The following is a 12,378-nucleotide window of genomic DNA, read 5'->3' on the forward strand; positions in this document are numbered from 1 at the left end:
GTGTGAGTCATTAATTTCAGGGGGTCCCTGAGAGTTTGTCAGTATTTACAGGGGTCCCCAGGAGTTTGTCAGTATTTACAGGGGTCCCCAAGTGGGTGACAATATTTACAGGGTGTCCCCGGGTGTGTGTCAGTATTTAGAGGGGTCCCCGGTAGTGTGTCAGTATTTACAGGGGCTTCCTGTGAGTGTGTCAGTATTTACAGTGGGTCCCCTGGTGTGTGTCAGTATTTACAGGCGGTCCCCAGGAGTGTGTCAGTATTTACAGGGATTTCCGGGAGTGTGTCAGTATTTACAGGTGTCCCCGGGTGTGTGTCAATATTTACAGGGATCCCTGGGAGTGTGTCAGTATTTACAGGGGGCCCCTGGGAGTGTGTCATTATATACAGTGGTCCCTGGATGTGTGTCAGTACTTACACGGGGTCACCGTGAGTGTGTCAGTATTTACAGGGGGCCCCTGGGAGTGTGTCATTATATACAGTGGTCCCCGGATGTGTGTCAGTACTTACACGGGGTCACCGTGAGTGTGTCAGTATTTACAGGGGATCCCTGGGTGTGCGTCATTATTTACAGGGGGTCCCAGGGAGTGTGTCATTATTTTTTGGGTGTCCCTGGGAGTGTGTCAGTATTTGTAGGAGACCCTGGGATTGTGTCAGTATTTACAGGCGTCGCTGGGTGTGTGTCAGTCTTGACAGGGATTCCTTGGGAGTGTGTCAATATTTACAGTGGATCCCTAGGACCGTGACGATATTGACAGGGGTTCCCTGGGAGTGTGTTAGTGTTTCCAAGGGGTCCCTGGGAGTGTGTTAGTATTTACAGGGGGTCATTGGGAGTGTGTCAGTATTTGCTAGGTGTCCCTGGGAGTGTGTCACTCTTTTCAGGGTGTCCCTCGGAGTGTGTCGATATTCACAGGGGTTCCCCGGGTGTGTGTCAGTATGTACAGGTGGTCCCCGGAAGTGTGTCAGTATTTAGAGGGGTCCCCGGTTGGGTGACAATATTTACACAGTCTCCTGGTGTGTGTCAGTATCTACAGGCGGTCCCCGGGAGTGTGTCAGTATTTACAGGGGTCCCCGGGTGTGTGTTAGTATTTACAGTGTTTCCCCGGGAATGTGTCAGTATTTACAGGGGGTCCCTGGGTGTGTGCCAATATTTACAAGGGTTGCCGGGAGTGTGTCAGTATTCACAGGGTGTCCTGGAAATGTGTCAGTATTTACAGGGGTACCCGGGAGTGTGTCAGTATTTACAGAGTGTCCCCGGGAGTGTGTCAGTATTTACAGGGGACCCCTGGGTGTGTGTCATTAATTTCAGGGGGTCCCTGGGAGTTTGTCAGTATTTACAGGGGGTCCCAGGGAGTGTGTCATTATTTTTAGAGGGTCCCCGGGAGTGTGTCAGTATTTACAGGGGATCCCTGGGTGTTCTGCCCTCGCAACGCGATTCTATGCAGAGCTAGACAGATAGCGAACAACTCGATATCTTCCAATAAAATCACAAGGCTTGACTTTTCTTGTAACGCTTTACTGAACGATTCTAATTGTAAAACTGAAATACAACACAGAAATGGAAGCACACATTAGTATACAGGCGCATAACTGATATGTATACACAGATTTAGGTACGCCTGAGCAACACAGTACATTTAGTAAACTGGGAGGCATTCTCTTTAAATTAGCCCTGTACATAGTGTATGAAAATACAGCTACTAGTTAATCAGCTAGGCAGAGAAAAGTTACAACTAAACATTTTCTACAACATACAGTGCACATTAATCATCCATAGCATTCTAAAATACTTACAGACAAACAATTTCCAAGACTCAAGCATGGGGATAATACAACTGCCCAGAGCCTGTGCTGCTGTAGGAGCACCGTGGTGTAGGTCTGTGTCCCAGCGAGGGCTCCACGAGGACTACGTAGCAGTCCTGTGGGGAGCGTGATGACCTCATCACGCTCGGTAGCGTTGTCCGCGCTTGGGGCGTCACGTGATGCGCGTGGTCGCGTTTCTGGCCGTGGAGGCCGAAGTCGGGAGCGGGAGCTGGAGGCCAGGCTGAGCCGATGCTTGCCGCGGGAGCGGAAGATCGCGTCGCTCCCGGCGGCTGGTAGATGCGGCCAAAGACGCTAGGCCGGGCTGTGCCGGCAGCCTTTCTGGAAGGCCGAGTCGGGCCGGCAGCCGCCTCACGCACGTCACGTCGTACGTGCCGTGACGTCAGCACGCTACGTTGTACGTGACGTGACGTCAGCACGCTAAGGCGCGTCTTAAAGGGGCAATGGCCCTAAAAGGTAAGTTAAAGGGGCAACGGCCCCAACAGGTAGGTTATACATATATAAGTAAGTTAAATACATACAGTGAGGTTAAGTTAGAGGGAGAGGCAGCACACTCCCCGCTTGGTACAATTCCATTGTACCACTACAGATACAAAATAAACCTGAAGAAAACGTCCTTTGGCTGCAACATACTCAGAGTTCGTTCTCTAGGTTACTTCAGAAAGGAGGATCTCTGAGACTGGCCTCAGAAACACTTTGATAGGCCCCTCCTTGACAATCTTCACCTCCACCTTGCGGACCCTCTTGTCCCTGGTCGGCAGAGTTTTGACAACCAGGCCCACTGGCCATTCATTTCTGCGTGCTTGGCTGTCTTTCAGCAAGACAACGTCTCTCACTTTGACGTTTGGCTTGTCTTCTGTCCATTTCCTACGGCTCTGTAGGGTGGACAAATACTCTCCTCTTTGCTTGGGGAATGTCTGTCCCTCTTCAAGACATTTGAATTCCTCCTTGAAGACATCATGCTGGACAGAGCGAATGATCACACCTTTGGCTTGTGATGGCTCACTTGTGCTGGATACTTCTTTAGAACATTTCCATCCTTTGCGTTCTATGTTGTCCGAATTCCCCTTGAAGGATGCCGCTACATGAATGAGTCGGGCTGTGGTTCGGCAGAGTGTTCTCCAGCTTGAGAATCGCTCGAAGCTTTGTGAGCCCAACTGAGATTCTGAGGCTTTGGTGACCAGGGTCGTAACTTCAGGCCGAATCTCGGTATCAGCTTCAGGCTCCACAAGGGTGAAGGGATTGGACTCAGGAGTCTCCTCTGTGTTGACATTAGACAGGAAAGAGGGGCCCGAGAACCAACTGCTTTGCTGTAGGTGTGCTGCTGGTATAGACCTGGTAGCATGGTCTGCAGGGTTCAGGTCCGTGGGGACATAGCACCACTGGTCAGGGTGAGTGGATCGTCTGATACGAGTCACCCAGTTGGAAACATACACGTAAAACCTTCTTGTGGAGTTGTGGATGTAACCAAGTACAATCTTGCTGTCCGTGAAGAACTTGACGGCGCCCACATCGATGTCAATCTTGTCTCTGATCAACTGTAGGTTCCATTTTGCTTCTTTTTCAGGGAGGAGTGGAGCATCCCACTCACTCTGATCCGATGAGAGTTCCCGTACAAATGCTTTTCCTTGCATTGTTATGGGAGCTACGAACCCCAAAGGGTCGTACAAACTGTTGACTGTGGACAGGATGTCTCTCCGTGTGAATGGCCTTTCTTCACGGGACACCAGGAATGTGACGCTGTCTGTTTCCAGGTTCCAGGAGAGCCCCAGGCTCCGTTGAAGGGGGGGAGGATCCACTCCAAGGTGCAAATCCTTCAGATCCTTGGCACGGTCCTCTGCAGGGAAGGCTTCCATCACCTGTCCACTGTTCGATGCTACCTTGTGTAGTCTCAGGTTGGGCTCTTTCCATGACCAACAACTTTCAGGACGGCCATCTAACTCCAGAAGGCCCGAACTCAACAACTCTCGGCGGATAAGGCACCCAGCGAGGTCCTGTGTACCCTGTGGCTCGGGTGAGGACTGCTTGGCTGGATTGGCCGAGTGCTGTGGAGGTCTCTGTAGGTAAGTCTTGCTTGTTTCTTCTCCTTTAAGCTCAGTGTCTCCAAAAACAGGCTGTTTGCTACTGTGTTGAGTAGCTGGTTCTGCGTTGAGATAGTTGGATGTTTCCTTGGAGAACAATTTGGAGTGTTGTTGGACACACTCACTTGTACGTTGCACTGGACTGAGGGGCTGTCCCAGAACATATGTTTCCTGGCTGGGCTCCCCGCCTTTGTTCTCCTCACCTTCTTCATAAGCTGCGGCTTTAGCTTTAGCGGCAGCTCTCTGGCTTTGGAGAATGTGGAGACTGGCAGCGAGGTCAGCTCTCTGCTTCATAACCCTAGCTTCTTTTTCAGCAAGGGCCAATTGAGCCTGGGCAGCTTTTGCCTTGGCACGTGCTTTGGCGGCTGCAGAAGCTGTCGATGACGACGGTCTGCTGGACTGCCGAGATGATCTAGTGGATACTTTAGAGGACTGTGCTGTCTGCTTCATCACACTAGCGTCGAGGTCAGCTCTCTGCTTCATCACACTAGCGTCGAGGTCGGCTCTCTGCTTCATAAGGTCAGCTTTCTGCTTCATCATACTAGCTTCGAGGTCGGCTCTCTGCTTCATAAGGTCAGCTTCTTTTTCAGCGAAGGACAATTGAGCCTGGGCAGCTTTTGCCTTGGCACGTGCTTTGGCGGCTGCAGAAGCTGTCGATGACGACGGTCTGCTGGACCGCCGAGATGACCTAGGGGATACTTTAGAGGGCTGTGACTTGGCATCGTTTGCTAGGAGAGGCTCATGCTTCTCGCTTGACTGGTCGACGTCCTCTAGGGTATATTGTTTTCCTGAGCGTAGACTCATGGTAGCTGAGTGGTATCTTCCTGCGCTTGAGCCCGCTGTGCTGTTGTCTTTTTACTGTTCTGCCCTCGCAACGCGATTCTATGCAGAGCTAGACAGATAGCGAACAACTCGATATCTTCCAATAAAATCACAAGGCTTGACTTTTCTTGTAACGCTTTACTGAACGATTCTAATTGTAAAACTGAAATACAACACAGAAATGGAAGCACACATTAGTATACAGGCGCATAACTGATATGTATACACAGATTTAGGTACGCCTGAGCAACACAGTACATTTAGTAAACTGGGAGGCATTCTCTTTAAATTAGCCCTGTACATAGTGTATGAAAATACAGCTACTAGTTAATCAGCTAGGCAGAGAAAAGTTACAACTAAACATTTTCTACAACATACAGTGCACATTAATCATCCATAGCATTCTAAAATACTTACAGACAAACAATTTCCAAGACTCAAGCATGGGGATAATACAACTGCCCAGAGCCTGTGCTGCTGTAGGAGCACCGTGGTGTAGGTCTGTGTCCCAGCGAGGGCTCCACGAGGACTACGTAGCAGTCCTGTGGGGAGCGTGATGACCTCATCACGCTCGGTAGCGTTGTCCGCGCTTGGGGCGTCACGTGATGCGCGTGGTCGCGTTTCTGGCCGTGGAGGCCGAAGTCGGGAGCGGGAGCTGGAGGCCAGGCTGAGCCGATGCTTGCCGCGGGAGCGGAAGATCGCGTCGCTCCCGGCGGCTGGTAGATGCGGCCAAAGACGCTAGGCCGGGCTGTGCCGGCAGCCTTTCTGGAAGGCCGAGTCGGGCCGGCAGCCGCCTCACGCACGTCACGTCGTACGTGCCGTGACGTCAGCACGCTACGTTGTACGTGACGTGACGTCAGCACGCTAAGGCGCGTCTTAAAGGGGCAATGGCCCTAAAAGGTAAGTTAAAGGGGCAACGGCCCCAACAGGTAGGTTATACATATATAAGTAAGTTAAATACATACAGTGAGGTTAAGTTAGAGGGAGAGGCAGCACACTGGGTGTGTGTCATTAATTTCAGGGGATCCCTGGGAGTTTGTCAGTATTTACAGGGGGTCACAGGGATTGTGTCAGTATTTACAGGGGGTCCCTGGGAGTGTGTCAATATTTACAGCGGTCCCCGGGTGTGTGTCAGTATTTACAGGGGACCCTGGGATATTGTCAGTATTTATAGGGGGTCCCCAGGATGTGACAGTATATACACGGGGTCCCCAATGTGTTTCATTATATACAGGGGGGTCCCTGGGAGGGTGTAATTATTTACAGGGGGTCCCACGGATTGTGTCATTATTTACAGGGGGTCCCCGATGGTGTCTCAATATTTACAGGGGGCCTCGGACGTGTGTCAATCTTTACAGGGGTCCCTGGGAGTGTGTCAGTGTTTACAGAGGTCCCTGGGTGTGTGTCAGTATTTACAGGGGGTCCCCAGGAGTGTGTCAGTATTTACAGGGGGTCCCCGGGAGTGTGTCAGTATTTACAGGGGGTCACCGGGAGTTTGTCAGTGTTTACAGCGGCCCCTGCGAGTGTGTCAGTATTTACAGGGGGTCCCTGGGAGTGTGTCAGTATTTACAGGGGTCCCTGGGAGTATGGCAGTATTTACAGGGATCCCTGGGAGTGTGTCATTATTTACAGGGGAGCCCTGGGAGTGTGTCATTATTTTCAGGCAGACACTGAGAGTGTCTCAGTAGTTATAGGTGGCCCCCTAGAGTGTGTCAGTATTTACAGGGGATCCCTGGGAGTGTGTTGATATTCACAGGGGGTCCCTGGGAGTGTGTCAGTATTTACAGCGGTCCCCGGGTGTGTGTCATTATTTACAGGTGGTCCCTGGAAGTGTGTCAGTCTTTATAGGGGACCTCGAGTGGGCGTCGATATTTACAGGGGATCCTGGGAGTGTGTCAGTACTTACAGGGGTCCCTGGGAGTATGTCAGTATTTACAAGTTTACCCAGGAGTGTGTTAGTATTTACAGGAGGTCCCCGGGAGTGTGTCGCTATTTACAAGGGTCCCCGGGAGTGTGTCAGTATTTACAAGGGTCCCCGGGAGTATGTCAGTATTTAAATGGGATCACCGGCTTTGTGTCAGTATTTACAGGGCCCCCTGGGAGTGTGTCAGTATTTACAGGGGTCCCCGGATGTGTGTTAGTATTTACACGGGGTCACCGTGAGTGTGTCAGTATTTACAGGGGATCCCTGGGTATGTGTCATTATTTTCAGGGGGTCCCTGGGAGTGTGTCAGTATATACATGGGTTCCCGGGTGTGTGTCAGTATTTACAGGGGTCCCTGAGAGCGTGTCAGTGTTTACAGTGGTCCCCGGGTGTGTGTCAGTATTTACAGGGGACCCTGGGAGTGTGTCAGTATTTACAGAGGTCCCTGGGAGTGTGTCAGTGTTTACAGAGGTCCCTGGGAGTGTGTCAGTATTTACAGGGTCCCTGGGTGTGTGTCAGTATTTACAGGTGGTTCCCGGGAGTGTGTCAGCATTTACAGGAGGTCACCGGGAGTTTGTCAGTATTTACAGGGGGTCCCGGGGAGTGTGTCAGTATTTACAGCGGCCCCTGCGAGTGTGTCAGTATTTACAGGGGGTCCCTGGGAGTGTGTCAGTATTTACAGGGGTCCCTGGGAGTATGTCAGTATTTACAAGTTTACCCGGGAGTGTGTTAGTATTTACAGAGTGTCCCCGGGAGTGTGTCGCTATTTACAAGGGTCCCCGGGAGTGTGTCAGTATTTACAAGGGTCCCCGGGAGTGTGTCAGTATTTAAATGGGATCCCCGGCTTTGTGTCAGTATTTACAGGGCCCCTTGGGAGTGTGTCAGTACTTACAGGGGTACCCAGGAGTGTGTCAGTATTTACAGGGAGTCCCAGGGAGTGTGTCATTATTTTTAGGGGTTCCCCGGGAGTGCGTCAGTATTTACAGGGGGTCCCAGGGAGTGTGTCATTATATTTAGGGGGTCCCTGGGAGTGTGTCAGTATTTACAGGGGTCCCTGGGTTTGTGTCAGTATTTACAGGGGTCCCTGGGTGTGTGTCAGTATTGACAGGGATTCCTTGGGGCTGTGTCGATATTTACAGGGGTTCCCTGGGAGTGTGTTAGTGTTTACAAGGGGTCCCTGGGAGTGTGTCAGTATTTACAGGGGGTCATTGGGAGTATGTCAGTATTTACTGGGTGTCCCTCGGAGTGTGTCGATATTCACAGGGGGTCCCTGGGAGTGTGTCAGTATTTACAGGGTACCCCGGGTGTGTGTCGATATTTACAGGGGTTCACTGGGTATCTGTCAGTATGCAAAGGTGGTCCCCGGAAGTGTGTCAGTATTTACAGGGGTCTCCGGGTGGGTGTCAATATTTACAGGGTGTCCCCGGGAGTGTGTCAGTATTTGCAGGGGGTTCCTGGGAGTGTGTCAGTATTTACAGTGGGTCCGCTGGTGTGTGTCAGTATTTATAGGGTTCCCCGGGTGTCTGTCAGTATTTACACTGGGTCTGCTGGTGTGTGTCAGTATTTACAGGGTTCCCCGGGTGTCTGTCAGTATTTACAGTGGGTCCCCGGAAATGTGTCAGTATTTACAGGGGGTCCCTGGGCGTGTGCCATTATTTACAAGGGTCGCCGGGAGTGTGTTAGTATTCACAGGGTGTCCTGGAAATGTGTCTGTGTTTACAGGGGTCCCTGGGAGTGGGTCATTATTTTCAGGGTGTCCCTGGGAGTGTCAGTATTTATAGGGGTCCCTGTGAGTGTGTCAACATTTACAGGGGTCCCCGGGAGTGTGTCAGAATTTACAGGGGTCCCTGGATGTGTATCATTAGTTACAGGGGGCCCCGGGGGTGTGTCAGTATTAATAGGGGTCCCTGGGAGTGTATCAGTATTTACAGGTGGTCCCCAGGAGTGTGTCAGTGTGTATAGGGGTCCCTGGGAGTGTGTCCGTATTTACAGTGGTCCCTGGAAGAGTGTCAGTCTATACAGGGGGTCCCCAGGAGTGTGTTAGTATATACACGGGGTCCCCAATGTGTGTCAGTATTTTTTGTGTCATTATTTACTGAGAGTCCCCAGGAGTGTGTCAATATTTACTGGAGGTCCGAGGAATGTGTCAATATTTAACTAGGGTCCCAGGGATTGTGTCAGTATTTACAGGGGGTCCCTGGGAGTGTGTGAGTATTTAGAGGGGGTCCCTGGGAGTGTGTCAATATTTAAAGGCGGTCTCGAAGTGTGTCAGTATTTACAGGGCGTCCCTGGGATTTTGTCAGTGTTTATAGGGGGTCCCCAGGAGTGTGTCAGTATATACACGGGGTCCCCAATGTGTTTCAGTATTTACAAGGGGTCCCTGGGAGTGTGTCATTATTTACAGGGGGTCCCACGGATTGTGTCATTATTTACAGGGGTTCCCCGGGAGTGTGTCAATATTTACAGGGGCTCCCTGGAAGTGTGACTGTATTTACAGTGGTCCCCGGGTGTCTGTTAGTATTTACAGGGGTCCCCAGGTGTTTGTCAATATTTACAGGGGTCCTCGGGAGTGTGTCAATTTTTACAGGGATCCCCGGGTGTCTGTTAGTATTTACAGGGGTCCCCAGGTGTTTGTCAATATTTACAGGGGTCCTCGGGAGTGTGTCAATAGTTACAGTGGTCCCCGGGTGTCTGTTAGTATTTACAGGGGTCCCCAGGTGTTTGTCAGTATTTACAGTGGACCCCGGGTGGGTTTCAATATTTACAGGGGTCCCCGGGTGTGTTTCAGGATTTACAGGGGACCCTGGGAGTGTGTCAGTATTTACAGGGGGTCCCTGGGAGTGTGTCAGTATTTACAAGGGTACCTGGTAGTGTGTCAGTACTTACAGGGGGTCCCCGGGAGTGTGTCAGTATTTAAACGGGATCCCCTGCATTGTGTCAGTATTTACAGGGGGCCCATGGGAATGTGTCAGTATTTACAAGGGTCCCCAGGACTGTGTCAGTATTTAAAGGGGATGCCCGGCTTTGTGTCAGTATTTACAGGGGGTCCCTGGGAATGTGTCAGTATTTACAAGGGTACCCGGTGTTATGTTCATTAATAAATAGACATTCTTATTATGAACACAGCTAGCTTTTGCTAGACCTTTTATTGAGCACATGTGGACTAGGTACTGTATCTGTGGAGGCTTCCATCTTGACTGCTGCCTTGTGGGTAGCCTAGTGCCTCATGGGTAATGTAGTCTTAACATCATACAGCTGGGTAGTGTAGTCTTATGCATACAGCTATATACAGCTCTACGGCTCCACCTAGTGTCCACTATAGAATGACATGTTATTGATCGTTACATCCCCCTTTCTTTGAGGTTTAACAAAATCAATATCAATCCACTTTCAAGAAAACAATAAAGATAATATCAGTAACACTTTTGTTAGTGCTCTATAAACATAAACATTTTCAAAACAGTCAACACATTTTCAAAGCTTTACATTGTACTCAAAGATTAAGTCTATCAGGCTTTTTTACTTCACGTGTGGATCTTCTCAACACAGGTAAGTCTGATGTGTCTTCATGAGATTGTTCTGGCGGTGAATGACAAGATGCAGTTGCGGCATTGTCATCAATCTGCTCTTGTATAGATCGAGGTCTCCTTGCGATCTTTGCTTGGAGAGGGTTTCAGTGTTTCCTTCACTCTTCATGCCATGACTCTCAATGTAGTCAATGCACTCTCGAAAAACTGTTGGCAGCTGGATCCCATCATACAGCATAGTCCTCTCAGCAGCCTCAGCTAATGGAACACCAAAGATTGGCCTGAGGGAAGAAGGAGTATCCACCGGAACTGCTTCCTGCTCTGGTGCAGGCTTCTTCTTTTTCTTTTTCTCTTTCCACTGCTTAACAACATCTGCTGCGGTTATATCTTTGGACTTTTTCTCCTTGTGTTTTTCCTCTTTTGGCTTCTCTTTGACCTTGAAGTCTTTTTCTTTCTTCTTGGAGAAACTAGGCTTTTTGAAGACATGGATACCCTTTGGCCTTTTCATCCTTGATGGGCTCTCTGCTTCATCACCTGAGTCATCTGGTCTGCTTATGGCACAGTTTATACGGTAGACTCTCTTGACCAGTTCTAAGTCTTCACAAGCTTTGTCACCTAGTATCAAATCAAGTCTTTCAGCCACTACAGAAAACATGAGATGATGCACTTTGTCTTTGACTGTCACTTTAAGTCTGCATACACCTAAGCTATCTATTTTCTGTCCATTATAGTCCTTCAGTAGTACTGACTTTTTCTGTATTTTGGGCTTTTCTTTCATATTGTTAATGTCACTCATACTGATTACGTTTGCTTTTGCCCCAGTGTCCAGTTTCAATGTAACTAATGCACCATTTATCTGCAGTGGGATCATCCATTTGTCCTCTTTTACTGCATTAACTTCAGCATTGTCTATTTCTGAGGGCTGCACATTTTCTGTATCCTTTTTGATATCGTCACATGACACCATTCCTACAAAAAATGTCTCACTTAAATCAGTGTCCTCAATCACATTAACTCATTGCCCTTTCGTCGTTTTTACTTTTGAAAAGCATTGTTTGGCAAAGTGATTCTTTCCATTACACTTTGTGCACATTTTTCCAAACGCTGGGCATTGTCTTAACTGGTGTTTGTAACCACAGCGTTTACAATTAAAAATTTCATCCTCCGATTGCTTTTCGTTTCTGTTCTGCCCACGTTTCTTCCCCTTGTAGGACACAGCACCGACAGCAGCATTATCACTCATTACATTCGCATCATTATTGATTTCACTGAAAGTCTTCGCGTGCTTTCAATGTAGCTCGCTGGCTTGGCATATTTTCACCGCATTTTCCAAATTTAGTTCGGTTTCTCTCAACAGACGTTCCCTGACTTTTTTATCATGAATACCAAACACAATCTGGTCACGAATCATGGATGCTTTGAGCTCAGAGAAATTACATGTCTGTGCTTTCAGTTTCAGATCAGTTATAAAGCTATCAAAAGTCTCATTTTGTTGCTGTGTCCGAGAATGGAAGATGTATCTTTCATAGGTCTCATTCTTTTTGGGAGAGCAATGTACATCAAATTTTTTTAGCACATCTTCTCATTTTTCTCTGTTCTCCACTGGATTAAATACAAATGTATTAAATACCTCTATCACCTGTGGGCCTGCAACCGTAAGCAGCAACGCTATCTTCCTTGCGTCTGGCTTCGTACCGAATCCGATGGCTGCAATGTGGAGTTCGAATTTTTGTTTAAAAATCCGCCAACTGTAGTCGACATTTCCCTCGAGATTCAAACGCTCTGGTGGCTTCAAATTCTCCATGTTGCTTTTCACAATTTTCAGCAGATCTTCACCACCCTGGTACCATGTTATGTTCATTAATGAATAGACATTCTTATTATGAACACAGCTAGCTTTTGCTAGACCTTTTATTGAGCACATGTGGACTAGGTACTGTATCTGTGGAGGCTTCCATCTTGACTGCTGCCTTGTGGGTAGCCTAGTGCCTCATGGGTAATATAGTCTTAACATCATACAGCTGGGTAGTGTAGTCTTATACATACAGCTATATACAGCTCTATGGCTCCACCTAATGTCCACTATAGAATGACATGTTATTGATCGTTACACCCGGGAGTGTGTTAGTATTTACAGGGGGTCCCCAGGAGTGTGTCGCTATTTACAAGGGTCCCCGGGAGTGTGTCAGTATTTAAAGGGGGCCACT

The 12,378-nt window shown here is 48.9% G+C and overlaps 1 protein-coding gene across 2 annotated transcripts; it reads right to left on the reverse strand.

Moving 5' to 3' along the window:
* Positions 1–1,418: 1,418 nt before the first annotated feature.
* LOC147108499 (uncharacterized) lies at positions 1,419–5,697 on the reverse strand. 2 transcript variants are annotated; one of them, XR_015080602.1, is made up of 3 exons: positions 5,138–5,697; positions 1,791–4,883; positions 1,419–1,536 (listed from the first exon to the last, which is right to left on the reverse strand). XR_015080602.1 is itself a non-coding variant. In XM_086005147.1 (2 exons), exon 2 carries the CDS (start codon positions 4,700–4,702, stop codon positions 2,465–2,467), a length of 2,238 nt encoding a protein of 745 aa, XP_085861273.1. In that variant the 5' UTR covers positions 4,703–4,883; positions 5,138–5,697; the 3' UTR covers positions 1,554–2,464. The 2 variants fall into 2 exon arrangements, 1 of the variants encoding a protein (XP_085861273.1); XM_086005147.1 differs by lacking the exon at positions 1,419–1,536 and having other exon boundaries at positions 1,554–4,883.
* Positions 5,698–12,378: the final 6,681 nt, after the last annotated feature.

Source organism: Somniosus microcephalus, chromosome 13 (genome assembly GCF_052327205.1).
Source record: "Somniosus microcephalus isolate GS21.2 chromosome 13, FLI_Smic_1.0, whole genome shotgun sequence".
NCBI lineage: Eukaryota > Metazoa > Chordata > Chondrichthyes > Squaliformes > Somniosidae > Somniosus > Somniosus microcephalus.